A 20,623-nucleotide genomic window follows, 5' to 3' on the forward strand; every position below is an offset into this window, starting at 1 on the left:
AAAAACCATCGCAAACAAACACAACACATCCAATAGCTAAGCCGCTAAAACAAAAAATAGTTTATTTCATGTTCCTTTTATCCCGCCCTTTTAGTAGTCCATCAGCATAGAGTCAACTTGTCAACTCGTGCCCTTCATACCGGCACGAGTGTGAGGGGTTTACCGCACCTGATGGCCACCTAACGTGCTTTACAAACACATGTATTTCCGGTACGCACGCGATCTTTCGCGGCCGTTCCGGTTCTCGAGGGGCAAATTTGTGGTCAAATAGGTCCTCGGTTCCATTCGCGATGCTGTCCACTCGTAATATGGTTGTAGGTTCAATCCCCTCTAAACGTACATACTATACACTACATAATAATATTATTACGTTAATTCTCGACGTTTGCCCACATCTATCGCATCCCCCATCAAAGAGACGGCGTTTAGTCGGCGCCGCGCGCATGAATCGTCATGTGTTGTTTCAGCTTTGTCCGCTTTTTGAACTGCTTGCCACAGTGCGTACAGCCAAACTGTCGCATGTTGCACACGTTCGTGGTGTGCGTATTGAGACTGTGCTTCGATTTGAACGTTTTGCCGCACGTACTGCACGTGGCCGGCGTTTGTTCGACGTGTACGCGCTTCATGTGTGCCTTCAGGTTGTACATGCCCTTCAGTACCGAGTTGCAGATCGCGCAGATCACGGTAGCGGCGGCCGAACCGACAGGCTGCTCGCCCCCATTATTGTGGCCCTCCATGTGCCGCTCGAGCGAAACGCGCGTCTTGAACGTTTTGGGGCAGCTTTTGCAGTGGAACATCTCGCCGGCCCCACCGTGGGCCGTCTTTTTGTGTTTTTCGATGCTAAACTTGGTAAATCTGCAAAAAAAAAAAAAAACGGAAGCGGAAAAGCAAAATCCGGATTAGGCTATCTCACGTTCGGGTTTGTCGATCCATCGCTACTACTTACGGTTTGTTGCATTCCTCACAGATAATGTCCTTCTTCATGTGAACCTTCGCCATGTGCGCGGTCAGCCGATTCTTGAACGGAAACCGCTTGCCACACTCTTCACACGCAAACTCCCACTCCTGGTGCTTGTTTTGCATGTGTTCCTCTAGGTTCTGGTGCACCTCCTGGCACACGCCACACCGGAACCGTTCCGGATTTTGGTGCATCTCCTTATGCTCGATCAGCTTGACGCGCGATCTAAACTTTTTCGCACACAGCTGACACTTGATTGTGCCCGATTCTAGTCCATGCACCGTCCGCATGTGCTGATTTAGTTGTTTTAACGATCGATACTCCTCTTCGGCCGTCGGTGCCACAGTCGCCACCGCCACAGCCACTGCCACCTCTCCCTGACCCTCCCTAACGGGTCCCGATTCGCTCTGACCGGTTGTTGCCGCACGTTCTGGTTCACAAATCTCGCATATAATTGGTTTGTAGAAATCGAATATTTCTCTATCTAGCGTCTGCTTCTGTTCTTCCGTCAGCTCGGGACCGGGCTCACCGCCTGCATTGCCCGACTTGCCAGAATCCTCCTCCAGCAGCACGTTTGGCGTTTGGTGCATGCGCTTGTGTTCGAGCAGTTTCGGTCGCGTACGGATTTTCTTCTCGCACAGCGGACACTTGACCGTGCCGGCCTGCTGTCCATGCACCAGCCGCATATGGTGGTTCAGCTCCTTGACGGTCGCGTAAAGGGTGCTGGTCGATGATGGTGTACCGCCGGTCGTGTCGCACAGTTCACAGCTGATTCGCTTGTAAAATTCCAATATCTCTTTGTCCATCTGCTCGGACTGTAGCTTTTCCGCGTCGTCCTCGGACGTTGTGTCCTGACGCAGGTGTACATGTTTGTGCTCGAGCAGCTTCACCCGTGTCCGGAACATTTTGCCACACTGCGGACAGCTTACCCGGCCGGATTCCTCACCGTGCATCTGTTTCATGTGCTGGTTCAGTTCCTTCATCGTACCATACTCTATGCGGTCCTCGCACACGTCACACACCAGCTTGTAGAAGTCAATAATCTCCTCGTCCATCTCTTGGTTCTTGCGCTTTCGGCTCGGTGTGCCGGCCGGTGGCCGGATTCGACTACTTTCCGGTTCCGTATCGTTCTGCCCCGGGTACGATCCCATCCCTTGGACCGTACCGTCCGTAACCGTACCATTACCCCGTCCCGCCAATCCGTTTGTTTCGGGCATTACACCATACTCCGGAACGTCCTGCACCGGGTGCCCACTACCACCACCGGGCCCATCTAGCTGTTGTGCCGGTGCTGGTTCCAGCTTCATCTCACCATCATGCCCATTCTGCTGATGACTAACGCCCTGAACCGCTTGCTCCACAATCGCGCTCGGTTCACTCTGTTCCTGCTTCGCCTGCTGTAACACCGCCGCCTGCCGCTCCTGGTGCACGTTCTGCACCATCAGGTAGAACCGATTGAACTCGTACACCGCATTCCCACAGTCCCGACACACGTAGTGCTTTCCCGTTTCCTGCGGAAACTGCAGTCCGACATGCTTCCACACCAGATACGGTATCTCCTTCAGATCGTCCTCCCGGGGCATAAACATGTCGAAGCAGATCTGATCCGTCCGGAACGTGAGGCATATACCACATTCCTTTTGATTGATGACATCGTAAACATCGTTCGGTGGTGCTGGAGGTGGTGCTGCTGGCGGCGGTGGCGGCGGCTGCGGTGGTGCTACGACTCCTTCCATCTCCGGTGTACCGGATTGTGGTGGAGCGTTCCGGGGTGTGTTATGAGGATGTTGCAGGGGAGAGAAGTTGGGGTGGGGTGGGAGATGGTTTGGAGCTGGAAAAGGGGAGGGCTACACGGTATGGTGGGCGTAAAAGCTTTTCCCCACACACACACACACAACCACACGCACACACACACACACTTGCGCACGTACGCACACGCACTCACGCACGCACACAGTTTTTCATCGTGCACTCTGATCTCTTTTCGCCCGCTGACGTTTACATTCTTTCTGCACTTGAAAAACACCTTTTCCGGAAGATCACACACGATGTGGTGCGGTCAATTATTATCGCTTGCGGTCGTTTCGTCGGCCTTTTGGTACAATTCTCGGACACTTTTTAGGCCTTATAATTCTTGTTGCTCAAACAGGCAAAAGCAAGAGGTGCTGGATTTTCTTGGTAGTAGTGAAATGTCGAGCGTCTTGACGTTTTGCCCTTTGACGTACGGTGTTGCAGTCCACGGAAGCGCCTTTGTTTACATTTTTCCGAAAACTGACAAAAGCTCCTTAAGCGATTGCAATCGACGTTCGGGAAGACGTTTCTAGTAACCTTGGCTAATACGTCTGGCTGCGGAATGCAGAACCGACGACGGTATCGAACTGTTTTCGAATTTCGCTACCCGTCGGAAATGTTCCAGTACCATTAAATAAAGATTATTTTGTGTCTCTACAATCGAACGATCTTAATTGGCATAATAATGCTTATATTTTCTGATACTTAATAACGAGCCTAAAACTAGAAATGGTAGGCCAAGCTGCCTGTTGAAGAGTAGAGTTTTAAGGTAGTAAGTTTTTAAGCAAGAGGCATTCATACAGGATGACAATCAAACATTGTGTTATTTCGCTTTATTTCGCATAACCTTTCTACACTACATTCAATCGTATTAATCAATAGCCACCAATACCGCCTCAGCTCTCGCCGTGCATTCTCCTGATGCCCTGCGCAAGCCGAAGCTTCTCCGTCGCTACTTCCCGATACGCTTGTACAGCGAGGTTCAGCTGAACCTTCTTCGTCGCATGCTCCTTCACAAACTGTTCAATTATGACTAGGAATTGTTCGTCCTGCTTCATCTCGTCGATCGATTTTTCCGGCGCATCAAACAGATTAGGCATATGGGGCTCGAGTGCGATCTGCTTCACACTCTCGTCTAGTGCAGTTCCATGCAGCGTAGAGTACAGAACAATCAATTCGATCCCATTTCGCAGATAATCCTGTTTAATCATATCCAGGAGTAAATCGTCGGCCAGCCTATGCCAGACGAGGAAGAACGCAAACGGTCCAAAGTGACGCGTTGAGCGTAATGCATCGAATGAACGGCTTTCGTTTACGTGCTGGTACACTTTGGCCGTGATTTGGTGGTAATCTTTCTCGTACGGCTCAAACTGTACGCAGGCCCGATCGAGAACGAACTCGTACTTGCCCTCCTCGAGCAGTCGATGCAAATTCGCGTGCTCGAACATTGGTGGTTCGTGTACGGAACGCCCGGTCAGTGGGAAGTAGATCTGATTCAAGCGTTTCCTCATTTCGTACGGCGCCTCCTGGAGGGTGCCATCCGGATGGCGCACCACGATCGAACGTTGACTGTTCTTCAAACCGTACGTTATGTCGGTAAAGACAAATTTCGACGTCGAGAGGGCTTTTAGTGCACCGTCCTTTGATATCACTCGATAGCTGTCCTTCTGTTCTTGTACGACTGGTGGCATTTGGAGCATTTTTTGGGCCTTTGCAATCGATCGTAGCAGTTCTTGGCGGAGCTGTTCATCGGTCATGAACCGATACTCGACCGTGTTGTCTTTGACCGAACGCTTCCGGAACACTTTGTCCAGCTCCAGCCGTGTGATGGACTTGAGCAGCTGCTGTACATCGTCCCGCATGAACGCTGGGGCCGGATCCTTGTCTGATTACAAGAGCGAGAGTTGTAGAAGAAACTCTATCAATTTGTGATGGAAATCAAGAACCGTAATAAAAACATACCATAAATGAGGAAAGAATCGCTGTCCGTTTGGGCCATGTTGGTAGTGCTGGAGCTAAACAAACGGCACATGACGGAAGGTGTGTTGTGGAGAGCTGTACTTCTTTGACGTGCCAATCCGCCAATTAGGCGTAGTTCTTGCAACATTTTCCACATACTTCGAGCTGGAATCTGAGGGGGAAAGTATTGTATAATTTGTAGCACGTTTGTTTGGAATCGCCAAATTTACACGGCAGGGACTGACGAGAAGAAAAAAAACATTACCAATCGAAACGTCAAACTAGCTGTGGCACAGGGTGACTCCACAGTATGGATAGTGTGTTTTGTACTCGTACATACCCCTTCCCTCTTGCTATTGAATGTTTTCTGTCAACAACAAAAGGAACAAAAATTAAAGAAACACTTTTGGTCGAAAAATTTTAAAACTTACTACAGGTTTTTTTATTATCTCACAATCATCTATCAACTTTTAAACAAAACCAAACATTCTATAAATAGTTCAGTTGTTTATGATCATTGTACCAAAATTTGGTAAAGTTATGCCTAGCAGAAATATCGAAATGAGCTTTTTGAAAGTAGAACATAAAAGTGTTCTTATATTATTGGCAGTCATGAGTCATGCGGTACATTATTCGTACCGTATGTCCCACATTGACTTCGAACCACTGTGCACGTAGCAAGCGAAGTTCAGGCTGTCACCGATTTCGGCCGAAAACAGTGTTATTTGACGGCAGATGAGCGCGGAGAAAATTTCGTCTCATTCGCCTCATCGCACCCCACCGCAAAAAGCGCATAAATTTCGTATCTTTCCAAAGGCTAATCCGCGCTTCGCGAACTGCTCGAGAGGTGCACATTTTTGCGTCAATTACTTCGCCCGCGGAAGGTCAACGCCACACATCACACGCCAGTACACAACTCTACTCAGTATGAACAGGGTGAATTTGAAACAGTGTTAAACGCGTGTTTGAGTGTAAAAGTTCTGGAAAGCTGGAAAGTGAGTTGATACGACGAGTGTTAATTGCTAGCTCGAACCTACTACCAAAGCCACCGTAAATCAACAATGTCCCAATCGAAGCTGAAGCAGGTGTTTAGCTACCAATCGTGGGTACACGCGGTATCCGGATCAGCGGTAAGTAGTGGAGGACGGCAGCAGGGTAAATCAATCGTCGTATAGTGTGTAATGAGCAAGTTTTTCCTGCTTCCAGGGTAGCGTGATTGCGATGTCGGCCTTCTATCCGCTGGACACCGTACGCAGCCGTTTACAGTGTAAGTAAACTGGATCCGATCGAAGTAGCCCGCACCTTTCCGTTGGGCAACGCACAACATTACGTAAATTCGAATTCCCTCGCTGGGAAGCATACAATACAGAAGGCAAAGGTCGCCAAAATTGGCTGATCCCTTTATCGAGTCTTATCGTACTTCGCATCGGATTAAAGCAGAGAAATTGATAAGCCATCACAATTCCTAACGATTTGTATTTTACAGTGGAAGAACCGGAACGGCGTAAAGCACTCAGCACATGGCGCATCCTGCGCAATCTGATCGATGAGGAAGGTTTCGAAACGCTCTACCGTGGCCTCGTTCCCGTGCTAGAAAGTTTGTGCATCTCCAACTTTGTCTACTTCTACACATTCCACAGTCTGAAAGCGTTACGGGGCGGAGCTGGCCAAACGGCCCTCGGTGATCTGCTGCTCGGTTCGCTGGCTGGTGTAGTAAACGTGCTGACGACTACTCCCTGCTGGGTAGTTAACACACGACTCAAGATGAAGGGACTCGATCAGCACGCGAAACGGAACGGTGCCCCCTCCCACAGCGATCTGCAGTACGACGGGCTGATCGATGGTCTGCAGTACATCGCACGGACGGAAGGCGTGCGGGGGTTATGGGCGGGTGCGATACCGTCCCTCATGCTCGTCATCAACCCAGCCATCCAGTTTATGGTGTACGAAGCGCTCAAGCGACGCCTAACGGTGGGCGGAACCGGCAAAACACCGTCCGCAATAACGTTCTTCAGCATAGGCGCGGTCGCAAAGATGATCGCCACCGTACTGACCTACCCGTTGCAGCTTGTTCAGACAAAGCTACGCCATGGGAATAGCGATCGGAATCTGAACCTGCCGCCAGACGTGGATACGGTACAGATGCTGCTGATCATTCTGAAGCGACAGGGTGTGGCTGGGCTGTTCCGTGGTCTGGAGGCAAAACTGCTGCAAACGGTTCTGACCGCAGCGCTAATGTTTATGGCTTACGAAAAAATTGCCCGCTTCGTCACGTCGCTGCTGCTCTCGTCCAAAGGAGGCGCTGCTGCCGTACGGCATTGATGCGTTACCGTAAACATTTTCCAAAGGATTCTTTATTTTCCTCTATCTCTCTCTCTCTCTCCTTCTCTCACTCTTCCTCTTTCGGGAAATTATTTGCTCACTTAGAGATACATGGATTAAGGTGTATTGGGGGCGCGCGTTCCACCCATCAGTCTCTAGTCTATGACGAACAAAGATTCATATTTTATATTTGTTCATTTCATTTGGCAGTCACTGTCCTTTCAAACTGTGATGATCGTAATCGTCCCTTTTACTGACATTCCTTCATGACCTTTTATTTAATTTCTTTTTAATTTAAATTTAGGTTTTTTTGTGTGGCATTTAAATAATATCAAGGGGTTTTTCAGTGGGTTTTATGCATTAATTTTGTTGTCGGGATGAGGAGAAAGCTTTACAATGGGTTCCAGCATAAAGCTTAACTACGACGCAGTTTAAGTTAACATCTGCGTAGCTTATAAGTAGATGATGGCCAAAAAACACAGCAGGCTTGGAAAAATATTATTGGTTGACGGAATGGAAATAAAACAAATACATTACACCAAAGCCTTGTAGTATGGTTTGGGGAATTGATACGAGCAAAACGTTCAATTTAATTCTACCGAAAACTCTCTGATAATGATCCTTAAAACTTCTAGAGCCACATACACTCTCTTTACGCTACAATTTTCTTCTGCTATTCCTTCCACAAGCTTCAAATGCTCAGGAATGTCAGTTCTTTCCTATGAATGATTTAAATAAACTCCTCACAAATAGTTTTTACCACTCTTTTCGGGGTTCGAATCGCAAAAAGTGTGTTAAACTCTTTTGGGAATCGTTACTATCAAACTCACTCTGCCATCGCCAGAGGTATTCGAATCGCAAAGTGTTTATACTCGGATTTTTTAAAAATCGGATTCGAATCAACCGCCTTGTCCATTCCAGCAGCGAACCGCAGTGATATACCGTGCATAATCGAAACACATAACACAATTGCTTAATAGTTTAAGGCTGTACGTTTTTATTAACTTAGTTTCATCGGAATTTTATGTCCAGGAGCTAGAGCGGCGATTTTTGTTATTACATGTTTTTAAAGGAGGGGTAGGAAACGCCACCACACACACACAAATTCGCAGTTTGTTTGTTTCGTATTTGCAACTTTTTTTTTCGCACTCATTCTCGACATCGTGGTGTGTTTTTCTGGGTGTGCGGTAGACGCATTTTTTTAATTAATTTATTTCAAACGTTCAAAATTTCGTATCCTTAGCCTGTTGGCTGTCTGCTACTTCTGCTGTATAATAGTGCAATATAGTATCTATTAGCCTATTGTTTTCTTATTTACACCTTACATACTAGAATCGGCTGTTGCGCTTAACAAAAGAACGTAAAGTGCTGGTGGTCACCAATAGGTCATTGGGACTATAGCATACCCCACCTCCCAGCTAGCTTCAGTATTTTGCAAGTTAAAATTAAACTTATGAAAACCCTTAGTAAGAATTCGTGCAGGTGTGTTTAGCTGTCGATCATTCTGATAAGTGTCTATTTATTGCTATTGGATGAAGCAGCTGGGGCTGGAGTCTCATCCCTATTTGCTGCGGAACTTTAAACCTTTTTTTATCCCAAAACCACAGTCTTTTGAATAAATCCTTTTGTTTTTGCTTCACTAAAATCTTTCTAAATCAAACTGTGCCATAGGAAAATTAGCTTACATACGAAAAGGATAATTTGATAATTTGAAACTCTAGCTACTGTTGAGTAAAAATTTAAAAAGAGAACGGAAATCCGCGAACAAAAAATAAAAAATATACATGGACACTAATTTCCTTGCTAGTATTGATCGTATCGATTGTTATCTAAATGCCGGCACAAGGGAATTAACTTCTAACCCTAACCCACATACGTTCGCAACGGTTTTTAAACTGTTAGTCTATACATGTTTCCGGATTCCGGTTCCCTCCCCCTTACTCGCATCGCTTCTCCCCCGGCAGGTCTCTGGTTTTTGTGTGTTACAGCGTTTCTATGCAGTATTTATGTATTTAGAGTTTATTTTCATGACCTTATCAAAGGGATCCGCTTTTTTTCGCCAATTTATCTCCTCTTGCTAACTTTAATGCGATCGCTGGTCTTGATTTTTGTTGCTCTACGCCTAAAACTGGAGGTATAAATTGAAATTCTATTGTACACAACAGCTTCTTTCCTTCTTCCTCTCCTAAACCTCGTGCACCGGGAAATGTTACTAGAGCAGTGTTTCAAAGTTACGGAGTGTAAAGCAAGTAATTTTTACAGCATTTTCACTTTTTATTTAGATTCTTCTTACAAGTTTCTAGTCCTCTTTTCCCCCGATTTTTATATACGAGTGTTTGTTGTGTGTGTTGATTACAAATAGGCATTAAACTATGTACAATCTACGAACTAGCGATACCTTTCCTCTTCCGCGAACAGTAGTAGCGCGTTGCTCCATTTGTTTATTTTTTCTTTTTCTATCATCAACTTTTTCTTATTACTTCGTCTTCTCCTTTGAATAATTCCTGTACACAATACGTTGACATTCAAATGCAGTAAGTAGTAGTAATAGTAGTTGTGTAGTTGTAGCTCTAAATTTTCTCAAGGCTCACTCATTCTTGGATGTTGCTAGTGTGCAACTCATTTGTCAAACTACATCCTGCTTTTATTACGAGTGTTTATCTGCATTATACTCATCAGGAAGAATGAATATGTTATTATTAAAATAAACAACGACAAAACAAAACAAAAAAAAAACCTTTTCGTACAAAGGAATATCTAGGGCAACAGTGCTACAAACGAGGAAGGTTGATGCTAAAAAGACCAGCAATGAAATGCGCACAACACAAAAACAACAACATAAAATAATTGTTGATGTACTATTTGTTGTATCGTAATGTTTGAACTTATTTGCTTGTTTTCCATTTGGTTGTGTGAGTTTGTGTAATTTTTTTTTCAATTTCCTCGTGCGTGCTTTCTTGTTCTTGTTCTTGCTGCCAGTTGCTATGACGATCCTCAATTATCCTCCTTTTCTGATGTCCTCTACAATCAATCAATCGTCTCGATTCATTCTGTCTCTCTCTCTCCTAGCATCTTCTTTCTTGGGTTGCTTTGCATTTTATCGATGATAAAATCGGTTGCTACCGCCACCACCACCAGCCATGCCGCTACCCGTCTCACCGCGCTGATGGTGGTGATGAGCCTTTGTGTGGAATCCGCCACCATTCCGACCGCCCCCGCCTCCCCCGAACCGTCTTCCACCGGTACGAAACCCACCACTAGCGCCATGATGTCGGTTACCATTTCCGTTCTGATAATAACCTCCACCGCCACCCCCACCACCACCACCACCACCACCACGGTAGTTGTTCTGATGCTGGTTGTGCAAGTGATTCCGGTTTCCACTACCACCATTTCCCACCCACTTACCACCACCACCGCTCTGGTTCTGGTACTGCTGGAATGGATTGCTTCCGCCGGAATTTCCACCACCACCACCATTAGCGCCCTTCGTTTTCTTAACCCTGCCTCGATCCATTTCCGTTTCACGATCTTCCTCGATCTGACGCTTGCGTTCCTCGCGTCGTTCGTTTGCCAATTCGCGCTCCATTGCCGTTTGCTGACCGTTCCAGCTCTTGACCGGTGCACCATAGCCCCGATGGGAGTATTTCATCAGCATTTGCACGGCCGACGAAGATCCGTTTCCCTTTCCTTCACCACCAGGTGACGAAGAACGACTTCCTCCAGCTCCTCCACCGTTCGGGTGGTATCCGTTCGATGCTGATTTGTTCCCTTTCCAACTGGCATTCACACCGTTGTGCTGTGCCGTCAAGGGTCGAGGATGGCCGTTGCTCACCAGTGAGGACGACGATGCTGGTTCACCACCGGAAGCACCATTTTTTAGGGGGAGCTTTAGGGGTGTTAACTTCTGACCGGGTGAGTTAGTGGGCGAGGAAACGCCCGATGTTGCTGGGGAGGATGATTTGGACGAGGAGGCCGATCCACTGTCCGGATAGCTGAGCTGATCGGCCGTACTGCTGTTCGAGACCCGCCAAAGACCTGCCTTGGTTTTGATCATCTGCGGCGAACGGGATGCGGCCGAACCGGTACGATCGTCCTCTTCATCCTCGTCCTCATCCACATCTGCTTCCTCCGGTTTGTTGTTCTTCACCTCGCTACGTTTGCCATTCAACCCAAAAGCGATCAGCTGCTGTTTGGTACGCTTTGCCGCCGAACTACCGCCACCACCGCTACCATTCGTCAGCACGATCGATTTACTACTGCTGTTATGCGTTTGTTCGCCTTCGTCCTCGCTGGTACTGCTGCTCGTATCGTCACTATCGTACGGTACCAGACTGATAACGACCGCCGAAGACGACGAGGAACCGTAACCGTTGGTGTTACTACTGTCCAACGTTTTATTCGGAGAGTTTAGCTTCGGCATGGAAGCAAGCAACGGAGTGGACAAAGATTTGCTGCCCTTTTGCATCTTTTCTCCCTTTTCGGTCCGGTCGTTCAAGGAGCGCCCGTTAATATCGGGAAGCTTAGGAATTTTGCTGGCCGACTGCTCCTGCTGCTTTGCAGGGGAACTAAGCGGAGAAGCATTCGAAAGGGTTGACGCAGTCGATGAAGGGGAGGAAAAAATCGCCATCTCTCTGCCCGAAGCGCTGGCCGATGAGGTTAAGCTGGTTGTTGTTGTTGTTATTGTTGTTGTTGTTGGGCCACCGCTGGCTGTTGCGCCGGCTGCTGTGGATGGGCTGGCCGTTGAGTTCGGTTGAGCGATTGGTAACACTGGCCCAATAAGGCCAGGCTTCTGTTCCAACTTGCTCGGGAAGAGGCCACCAGTAGATGCATTGCCGCCGCCAGTACCGAGTACCCGGAGTGGCGATGAGTTAATGGCTTTTCCGGGCGTGCCACCACTCCCTCCTCCTCCACCGCTACTACTACTACTCCCGCTGGTTCCACTTCCGATACCGGCGTTGCCGCCGCCAGTCGGTGGTGTAGTACCATTGCTTAGATGTCCCATCGACGTGAGTGTTGCCGTACTGCTCGGTTGACCGACGCTAACGGTAGCCTTCGGTCGACAGGTTCCATTCGGTAGACCAACAGCACCGGCCGCCACACTTTCCAGCTCGTAAAACAAAATGTACGCGTTCGTGTTCATCACGTTCTGGATGCCAATCGGCCGTACGGAACTGTCATCGAACACGTGGTACCCGGCCGCATCCGTATGGCCGATCGCGGTGTAATGGCCACAGTGCTGCGTACTGCCCAAATGCGTCACCATCGACGTCAGCCGGTACGTAAGCTTGCCGCCAGTCGTGCGCATTGCGGGCGATGAGTACGGAGCCAGATCCAACTTCGAACGCAACTCGACGTGCTTGTTAATCTTGCCACTAAGCATCGAGAAGCGCTTCAGCTGTATGCACAGCACGAATGGAGCACGCTCCAGGGAAAATTGCTTCGTGGCCGCTACGCGCCGCTTGCACGCCTCACACTTGTAACCCATCTCCTCGAGCCGTTCGCGCGCAAAGTAAAGCTCCAGCGCTTCATCGATGGAGTTCGCTTTCCGTATGTCTAACAGCAGATCCTCAAAGTGCTGAAAGGTGGTCGATACGTGCTGACAGGACAAACACTTCACCTCGGACCGTAAATATCCGCCAAGGATTTGATTCAGCGGTGTGGTCTCCTTGCTGTACTGGTCCAGCTCCTTGCTGTTCTTGGTACGGTTGAGGTACGATTTTTCCATCGCTTCCACCAGATAGCGCAGGAACTCGTGGGCATCCTCCTGCCGGCCCGGCACAAGATGCTTACAGACAAGCCTCAGCTTCGAGTACACCAGATATGGCCGGAAGGCGGTATGATTGGTCTGTGATTCGAGCAGCGTTTTGGCCATCGCACAGATGATACAACTTCCGCCGGAACCTGGAAAAAATGAAACGGCAGACGCTTAGTTTTTTTATCCGTGGCCCCGGGGGGATCAACCGATCGCAACTTACCGCCATCATCACACTTCACCCGATGTGGCTCATCCGACAGCAGCCAATTCGCGATGGCCGGCACATGAAACAGGGCTTGCAGTGTCGAGTTTAGGTAGCAGGTGTTGCCCATATTCATCATACCAGCACCGACCAACCATTTCCGGCCGGTCGTTTTCCATCCGATCTGTACGCTTTCGCGGGGGAAAAGTGTCCGCTTCGGTGTGGGCAGTGTTGTGTTGGTGGTGGTATCCATCCTTCCGGCGGCAGTAGTACTACTGCTGCTGCTAGTAGCGGAGGCAGGGACGCCATCTGCGGGGGGAGGAGCAAAAGCACAGGAAGTCGTTAGTTGGTGGGGGCTATTCTTGTCGTCCGTGCGGGACCACACGCCGGCATCACTTTCATCTTTGAGTTGTTGTTCCTGTTGCTGAAGCTCCAACCGACGGAAGGACGTTTCCAGACGTTCCATCCTGAGCGCATTGGACAAAACGACAAACGCGTGTAAGCGTTACGATGAACAACGATAAAATTTAATTCAACACAGCGCGCGCTAAACTTTACTACATGATGAACCTCCGGAGAGAATGTGTGTTTTGTGGAAAAAAAAACTCCCTTAAGTGGCTGCTAAGATGAGCGTATAACTTTTCTCTCTTCCTGCCGCCCGTCGTTTACTCACAATCAAATCAATCAACCTACCTTCGACGATCTGCGACAAAGGTATACTGTTTGTCCGCTGCCAACGTCGGATGGTTTTCCGGCGTGCGGTCGTTCGTAAGCTACTCCACAACGGTACCAGAAAGCGTAAAACCAGCTGACAAAGGTAGCGAAACTGTAGCTTAACTAATCGCATAAAATGCATCCCGTACGGTAGCAACAATCCTTGCCGCGGCACATCGTTAGTTTTGGCGGTGTATGGTTTTTTGGTTTGGCTCGAATCTGGCTCGGTAAAGCACGCGTAGCAAAGAAGAGAATTCGCCGCCTCCCTGTGGTCCCGGGGAATAGAGTTAGCTGGGATTTATTTCCGTCACTCAGACGCCCGGTTACGTTGCGGCGCTCCGAGATGCTGGTGTCAGGGTGTCTCTTATGTGGGTCATTGCAAATCGTATTGAGCGTTCGGAAGAAGGAGCCTTGTTTGCCGAAGAAGGAAACAAAAAGCAAAAACGGCGCACACCACGCAACACGGTCCTTTTCCTAGGTGTTTTTTTTAGTAGCACGTGTGCTCTCTTGTCAGATAATCAGCAGCACGTTTTTCTCGGGGTTGCACCATTATCACTATCTATATATATAGGGAGAACGGTCGAGGAGACACGATTATTAGCCCTCCCCGCCCCATGAAGTGCTCCCGATATGGAAGGGCACTTTAATTTCTCGAGGACGACCCGACCACACACAAACACAAATTGGTGCTCGTGTGCGTGTGTTTCCTCTATACTACGCGGATTAAAGGGTCAAATGAACAATATTATGAAGTTCGAAAACACATACACAAACACACACGCACACACAGAGACACACAGGCACACAGGGGAAAATGAACGTTCACTTTCTCGCTCGCATGTTTTTCCCGATGACGACGGATGGACGGACGGCAAAGTAAAATTCTGTTCTCGTCGCCTTCCCGCCCTGCGGGTGCCGTTTTTTTTTATTGGCAAGAAAAACTACTCGTCAGGATCGATACGATGACATAGTTTTTTCTACGATCGCAAGCGATACTTGCTCACACACGAGCGCAAGCATGTGTCAAATTTCTTCACGCACATGATGAAGTGATTTTCTTTCCCGTGCGTTCAACAGTGCTAGTGAGATTTTTCTCCTCACTCGTTTTTTTTTTGTAGCAAATCGCGCGCGCGGTGTTATCGATCTTTTTTCCAACTAACCTCCTCCCTCCCACTTTTCGTCATCCCCTCTCTCTCTCTCTCACCCCCACCCATGCACAACTCTTTTTCCTGTTCCCTCCCATCCACATCCATTGCAAAAGGGCTTCACAATGACAGCTCAACATATTGTTTGTTTAGTATTGCGAGTTGAAACTTCCAACACAGCGCTAGGACGGTTGTCTGTGCGGAGTTTCTTCCCCATCGCAAGGGGAGGCCATTGCTGAGTTTCGTTTTCAACACAACGTAAACATACCCAGCAGAACAGTGACAGCTCGGAAGGAAACTCGTGCATGAGTCATTTACTCACGGGATTGGAGGGGAACCAATTTATGCACTTTCTCAACGACCGCTTTTGCCTTATGGATGTTGGGCAATAATGGCAATTGGGGCGCTCTTATTCCCCGAAACTTAGGGCAATACTTACTTTGCTGTTGAGGTATATTGCCGGACGATTTGGCCGCGCTAGGCAATTGTGAGGAGGCTGAGAACTTCAACGAACCGCCACCGTTCATGGTCAGCGGTGTTGCGTTCGGTGCTCCACCACCTGTGGTTGCTTTGGACAGCCCAGCAGCACCAAACAGGGACGATGACGACGTGTTGGAATTGCTTACTAGAGAGTCAACACCGCAGGCAGTGGAATCGGTGGTCGGTGTGCCCGCTTTTAGGACAATATATTTGGACTTTAGCTTGTCCAGGCTGGTGGTGTAGCTTGGGCCTTCCTCATACGTTATCGGTTTCACCTGCTGACCCTGGCGCAGTGACTGGCTGATCGATTCCACCAAATCGTTCGGCCCTCCGTCCTCCGGTTCGTCATACTGGTCGTAATCGGTGTCAAGCGGGGCCACTATCGTGCGCCGGAACGGAAGCTGTTGTTTGCTGGCAGCGGCAGCCGAATGTGCACCGGACGATCCGCTTCCATTCACCGTGACACCGTTGCTGCTGGAGGAACTCGTTGTCGTGCCGTATCCGTGTCCCGTAACTGTGCGTCCATTCGTTGTGTTGCCGCCCGTCGAGTGCAACGCATCCCGTATTGCCGCACTCACTAGCGATGGTGTCGAATCGCAAACCATTTGGATGCGCATTGCCCCGTCGTTCCGTCGGACGAGAATGGGGAATATCTTTCCACCAAGCGAACGATCGCAGGAAGTGCCACAGAGAAAGGAAGTTCCTATTCCAGTGTTTGTTTCCCGGGGAAAGTTTCACCTGTTCCTTGAATCGGGCTTTTCGCGCGGCTACTTTTCCAACACCACCCCGTTACCAATACCAACCTACACCGCACGCACACACACACGCGCGCGCACGCAGGCACAACTTCTGCCCTTGCTTGTTTGCTTCCACCGTATTTCGCGCGACTTTTCGTACAAGAAGTTTTGGTTTCCAGTCGTTTCTTCCTGTTGCCGACTTATTGGTGCGACGTCAGCAAATGTCCACCACACACTTCATTCACAAGGACTTGGCGCCCTCCCCGCCCCAGCAGCACTCTTACGCGTGCTTATTTTACTTTTACGTCGTCGACAGTACAAGTGTCATACGCGTACAGCCGGAATATTGCGGGAACGTGGTTTTCCCGCACATCGAGTTTTCATTACCGGTTCAAAATACGGCAGTGATGAAGCAAACTGTCCCGCAACATTCGTTCACCGAATTTCGTGAAAAAAACACGCGATTTTCACTATTAAAGCACGAGACGTCGACCAAGAGCATGCGGCTCACGTACGTTCTTCTCCATCCTACTACACACAGTAGGCCAGCACATACACACGTTGCTACGCACACCGCACACACTCATACAGAGACAGCTACCGCGATGTGTGTACACACGGCGATTGGCCAATTCGGGTGCAGTGCGACGGAACGAGAAGGGGACAACTTTGGTGGTGCCCTTGTATGAAACGCGCCAGTTGAGTGAAACGGATAAAACTGACAACGGGTGGAACAAGGGACAGAGTGGAGAGACAGGTAGAAGAATACACCACCGGGAGCACAGAAGCAGGACGGAACGTACATGCACACATACACACACACGCACACGCGCCACTGGTTAGTCGACAAACGAAGACGGCAATTTTGGACACACTTTTTCGGGGTTCAAATTCACTTTTGCACGCAATACTTAATATGCACCGGCAAGCAGGGAGCGTCCGCCACACTTTTTACATCCTTCGGGTGAAAGGTGAAAATTTACGAGCAGGAAAATGAGCCGTTTTATTCGTGCTCGTTTACACTGCGGCGAAAAGTGTCTGTATTCTCTTTCGGTCATAATCCCTCACAGTTTTTTGAGTGGGGGTTCATTTCGCTCCATGCGAAAACGAACCATGTGGCTTTCGGTGGTTTTGATTTTGGTTTCTGTTCAGTTCAGAGGTGTCGTTTAGATAAATGGATTTATATTGCTACAACTATAAAATGTCTACTATTTTGCTCATGTGCCGGCAATTGATGGAGAAAAGCATCTGTACGGGAATTTCTTTTCATCCAATAGTATAGACCACAACCTAATACTGGAACGGGTCTTTGCGGGCGAAAAGGCTTTTCGCCGCTGTCAACTGGCCTTGCGGCGAAAAGCAATCAGCTTTCCCAAAACGTCAACGATGATGCAGAAATAGGGGAACAGTTTCGTAGAAAAAAGGAAAGAATAACACATCAAAATTGCATACAACGCGATCGTGTGAACGCTTATCGCAATTTTTTCGTAGCCGCCAATTCCGCAGCATCTCCGGAGCCAGCACAGCCAGGCTCTCGAAGACATAGGACGTCATGATCAAAGCGATACTAGTGTTCAACAACCATGGCAAGCCGAGACTGTCCAAGTTCTATCAGTATTTTGTAAGTACGGATACACTCCGTCGGGGAACAATCGATACCCAAGTTTGTACAACACATATGGTCCCCCGTTCTAGAATGAAGACATGCAGCAGCAGATCATAAAGGAAACATTCCAGCTCGTATCGAAACGGGACGACAATGTGTGCAATTTTCTCGAAGGTGGAAGGTTCGTAGTGGTTTGTCACATATTCCCTTAACCCGTGAGACCCGTCATTTGATCATCTACTCCATCCCTGATTGCAGCCTGATTGGTGGTTCCGACTACAAACTCATCTACCGACACTATGCGACATTGTACTTTGTGTTTTGCGTCGATTCGTCCGAAAGCGAGCTGGGCATTCTCGATCTGATACAGGTGTTTGTGGAAACGTTGGACAAATGTTTCGAAAATGTGTGCGAGCTTGATCTGATCTTCCACGCCGATGCCGTACATCACATCCTTTCCGAGCTGGTGATGGGTGGGATGGTGCTGCAGACGAACATGTCCGACATTCTGGCCCGCATCGAGGAACAGAACAAGCTGCAGAAACAAGAGGCCGGCATATCGGCTGCCCCGGCCCGAGCCGTCAGTGCGGTGAAAAGCATGAACCTGCCGCAGCAAATCAAGGATATCAAGCTGCCCGATTTGCCCCAAGCGATCAAAGATCTGAAGTTCTGACCAAACCACAATTTCGATGCATCGTTACTGACGAAAATTTCCGCTGATTCCTCGTACATTCCCATCAACAGCAGCCTGGAGGGCTTCAGTTTCGAGTGCTATCAGTCCGAGTATGTGGGCGCTACGTCAACCAAGAAGAAGAAAGATCCGGACGATGGGGAATCATCACCGAGAAGCAGCTTACAACGCACGAGCAAACCAAAGTCGTCTAAGAAATCGATTGCCTCCAGTGCCACGTTGCTGTCGGCGAACATTGAACGCGACGAGGGCTTTTAATGGTGCCCGGTAGGATGATGGCGTGTTAATTTCCCGTTTTTTGGTGCTTTTTGCCATCGTGTTGCTTCGTTTATTTTGTTTCCCGTCGTGTCCTGTGCCCTCCTGTGGGATTTAATTCCGGACGCCTGATATACGTGAACGGGGGCTCCCAACCTCGAAGTCAACTGAATGAAAAATTTAGTTCAAGAGTTCAGTTCATTTACAGCATGAGTTATATACAAGAAAGAGATTTATCGCAATGCAAAGTTATCTAAGCTATTAATGAAAAGGTGTTTACCTAACCAACATAATTTCATACGACTATTGCACATGGTTTGCGAGATTTGCTTGATGATTTGATGACTGCTACCCGTTTTGGGTTGAAATCTCGACAGCAAGATACCTCATATATTTTTTATCCACTTAATAATTAAGTAATTTGATACCAAGAAAAAATCTATTAGAATAATTAGTAGCAAAGAGCGGGAATTGGTTTCATAAATAATTTAAAAAAATATTTTTCTGTTTGCAAGAACCATTGTACAACCTGACGGCTGTCGTTTGACGTTTCTTGGATTGAATTTGACATTTCGCCTCCTCCTGACATTCATCTCCCTACACAACCAAATTATACGCTTGATGCATTTCGTCGGTTTCGCGGTCTGGTCGTGTCTACACAGTAAAACAGCAACATCCGCGGGTTGATTTCCAGAGCAGCATCCTTTCATAGCCGGAAATACCGATATACCGGTGTGTTTGGAAGGTGTTTTAATTTGGCAAAACTTCCTACCAGCCTGCAAGGAGCTTTTACACCGCGTTACAAACGCGCGTTATCGCAGTGAGTGTGCTGGAGAAGCGGTAGTGGACGACGGGTGGGAATAAGGCTCGCAGCGGGTATCGGAAACGGAGGTGCGGCTAACATCACGGTGCTTTTGATGAGTAATAATGGTGGCGACTGATGGCGTTGCGTGGTGGCTTGTCTAGAAATTGTGGAGTGCTTGTGTGGAAATCTAAACCATTTTTCAAATGAAAGTCGGTGTGTGTAGAGTGGGAAAGCGTAATGAATCTAGAGCAGTAAAAGGTCTTTACAGATAAGTTCTGGTTATCTGGAACTTCGCCTTTCAAAAGTGAACGGGTGATGTGTGTTGTCGCCAGGTGTGAAGGGATCGACAAGTTTGGGAGCCGGTCGGAAAAAGACGAATAAATCTTTTTTCAACCATATCGCGGTTTACTGACAAAAATCAAAACGGCAAAATCCGTTGGAGAATGCCAAACTTTTCTTTTTTTCCGTTTCGCCCGCGATGAAAGAAAGTTCCACTGTGCGGCGGCGGTGTTTGTGTGTATGTCTGTGTGTGTGTGTTTGCCTGCTGTCGGCTTCTGGAATGGGGACTCGCTGCTGTTGCTTGAACTTTCAATGAACTGCTGGCGCGAGTGCGTGCATGTGTGTGCGTGTGTTTTGTCGTAGCCTGCTGGAAGAAGTGAAGAAGCGAACGAAAAAATCAGCAAGAAGCAACGAAGACGACGCCGCATTTTGAAGCGCTAAGAGACAAGTATCGGCATTTGTAGTACCAGCGGCGGTAGTGTTTTGTGTGCAGCAGACCTGAAATTAAGTTCCTTCCACCAAATCTTCTGCAATAGATTGAAGGTGTTCGTGTCGCGAATAGTGGAGATGTGGTATCCGGAACAATATACATTGAAATGTAGCTAAAGTGTGTGTTGAAACAACGGAAGGAACGCCTTTTGTGAAGAGCTGTTGAAATCAGTCAACAACGCATTGCATATCTTCAGGCGCATTATACTCCGTGATCGTCCCCCGTCTTTAAAAAATCTATTGTATCCTTTCGGTGTGTTGACAAATTGTGTGTGTGTGTGTGTATTTGTAGTGTGTGTTGCAGGACAAGACCAGAGAAAAAGGTCCGTTTTTGGGTGTGGTATGTAGATGGTGGCGGCGAAGGAACGCCGCGATACGAACGAGTTGGAAATGGAAAGGAATCGCTATCCGCGAGGTCGACGGAAGAACGAC

The 20,623-nt window shown here is 48.2% G+C and overlaps 5 protein-coding genes across 6 annotated transcripts; 2 read left to right on the forward strand and 3 right to left on the reverse strand.

Annotated features, from left to right (window-relative positions):
• Positions 1-265: 265 nt before the first annotated feature.
• LOC126561720 (zinc finger protein 835-like) lies at positions 266-2,694 on the reverse strand. Its single transcript, XM_050218027.1, has 2 exons — positions 947-2,694; positions 266-855 (listed from the first exon to the last, which is right to left on the reverse strand). The coding sequence occupies exons 1-2, from the start codon at positions 2,692-2,694 to the stop codon at positions 426-428; spliced, it is 2,178 nt and encodes a 725-aa protein (XP_050073984.1). The 3' UTR covers positions 266-425.
• A 946-nt stretch (positions 2,695-3,640) lies between these two features.
• On the reverse strand, positions 3,641-4,865 carry LOC126562461 (28S ribosomal protein S22, mitochondrial). The gene is made up of 2 exons (XM_050218972.1): positions 4,712-4,865; positions 3,641-4,634 (listed from the first exon to the last, which is right to left on the reverse strand). Exons 1-2 carry the CDS (start codon positions 4,863-4,865, stop codon positions 3,646-3,648), a joined length of 1,143 nt encoding a protein of 380 aa, XP_050074929.1. The 3' UTR covers positions 3,641-3,645.
• Positions 4,866-5,751: 886 nt separating this feature from the next.
• Positions 5,752-7,030, forward strand: LOC126562618 (peroxisomal membrane protein PMP34). Its single transcript, XM_050219170.1, has 3 exons — positions 5,752-5,838; positions 5,915-5,975; positions 6,195-7,030. Exons 1-3 carry the CDS (start codon positions 5,770-5,772, stop codon positions 7,028-7,030), a joined length of 966 nt encoding a protein of 321 aa, XP_050075127.1. The 5' UTR covers positions 5,752-5,769.
• Positions 7,031-10,126: 3,096 nt separating this feature from the next.
• LOC126561496 (ubiquitin carboxyl-terminal hydrolase 36) lies at positions 10,127-15,963 on the reverse strand. 2 transcript variants are annotated; one of them, XM_050217676.1, is made up of 3 exons: positions 15,289-15,963; positions 13,009-13,299; positions 10,127-12,934 (listed from the first exon to the last, which is right to left on the reverse strand). In XM_050217676.1, the coding sequence occupies exons 1-3, from the start codon at positions 15,944-15,946 to the stop codon at positions 10,128-10,130; spliced, it is 3,756 nt and encodes a 1,251-aa protein (XP_050073633.1). In that variant the 5' UTR covers positions 15,947-15,963; the 3' UTR covers position 10,127. The 2 variants fall into 2 exon arrangements, with proteins under 2 accessions (XP_050073633.1, XP_050073632.1); XM_050217675.1 differs by lacking the exon at positions 15,289-15,963 and adding an exon at positions 13,684-13,886.
• Positions 15,964-17,568: 1,605 nt separating this feature from the next.
• On the forward strand, positions 17,569-18,356 carry LOC126563072 (AP-3 complex subunit sigma-2). The gene is made up of 3 exons (XM_050219682.1): positions 17,569-17,687; positions 17,762-17,853; positions 17,931-18,356. Exons 1-3 carry the CDS (start codon positions 17,619-17,621, stop codon positions 18,343-18,345), a joined length of 576 nt encoding a protein of 191 aa, XP_050075639.1. The 5' UTR covers positions 17,569-17,618; the 3' UTR covers positions 18,346-18,356.
• Positions 18,357-20,623: the final 2,267 nt, after the last annotated feature.

This window comes from Anopheles maculipalpis, chromosome 3RL (genome assembly GCF_943734695.1).
Source record: "Anopheles maculipalpis chromosome 3RL, idAnoMacuDA_375_x, whole genome shotgun sequence".
In the NCBI taxonomy this organism is placed as follows: domain Eukaryota; kingdom Metazoa; phylum Arthropoda; class Insecta; order Diptera; family Culicidae; genus Anopheles; species Anopheles maculipalpis.

Coding starts and splice junctions, on each gene's coding strand:
- LOC126561496 (XM_050217676.1), bottom strand. CDS start 15,946: ATGCGCATCCAAATGGTTTGCGATTCGACACCATCGCTAGTGAGTGCG. Junction 13,300..15,288: donor CAATATACCTCAACAGCAAA/GTAAGTATTGCC, acceptor CTCCCCCCGCAG/ATGGCGTCCCTGCCTCCGCT. Junction 12,935..13,008: donor GGTGAAGTGTGATGATGGCG/GTAAGTTGCGAT, acceptor CATTTTTTCCAG/GTTCCGGCGGAAGTTGTATC.
- LOC126562618 (XM_050219170.1), top strand. CDS start 5,770: ATGTCCCAATCGAAGCTGAAGCAGGTGTTTAGCTACCAATCGTGGGTA. Junction 5,839..5,914: donor ACGCGGTATCCGGATCAGCG/GTAAGTAGTGGA, acceptor TCCTGCTTCCAG/GGTAGCGTGATTGCGATGTC. Junction 5,976..6,194: donor CGTACGCAGCCGTTTACAGT/GTAAGTAAACTG, acceptor TGTATTTTACAG/TGGAAGAACCGGAACGGCGT.
- LOC126563072 (XM_050219682.1), top strand. CDS start 17,619: ATGATCAAAGCGATACTAGTGTTCAACAACCATGGCAAGCCGAGACTG. Junction 17,688..17,761: donor CCAAGTTCTATCAGTATTTT/GTAAGTACGGAT, acceptor CCCCCGTTCTAG/AATGAAGACATGCAGCAGCA. Junction 17,854..17,930: donor AATTTTCTCGAAGGTGGAAG/GTTCGTAGTGGT, acceptor CCCTGATTGCAG/CCTGATTGGTGGTTCCGACT.
- LOC126562461 (XM_050218972.1), bottom strand. CDS start 4,865: ATGTGGAAAATGTTGCAAGAACTACGCCTAATTGGCGGATTGGCACGT. Junction 4,635..4,711: donor CGATTCTTTCCTCATTTATG/GTATGTTTTTAT, acceptor TCTTGTAATCAG/ACAAGGATCCGGCCCCAGCG.
- LOC126561720 (XM_050218027.1), bottom strand. CDS start 2,694: ATGGAAGGAGTCGTAGCACCACCGCAGCCGCCGCCACCGCCGCCAGCA. Junction 856..946: donor TGTGAGGAATGCAACAAACC/GTAAGTAGTAGC, acceptor TTTTTTTTGCAG/ATTTACCAAGTTTAGCATCG.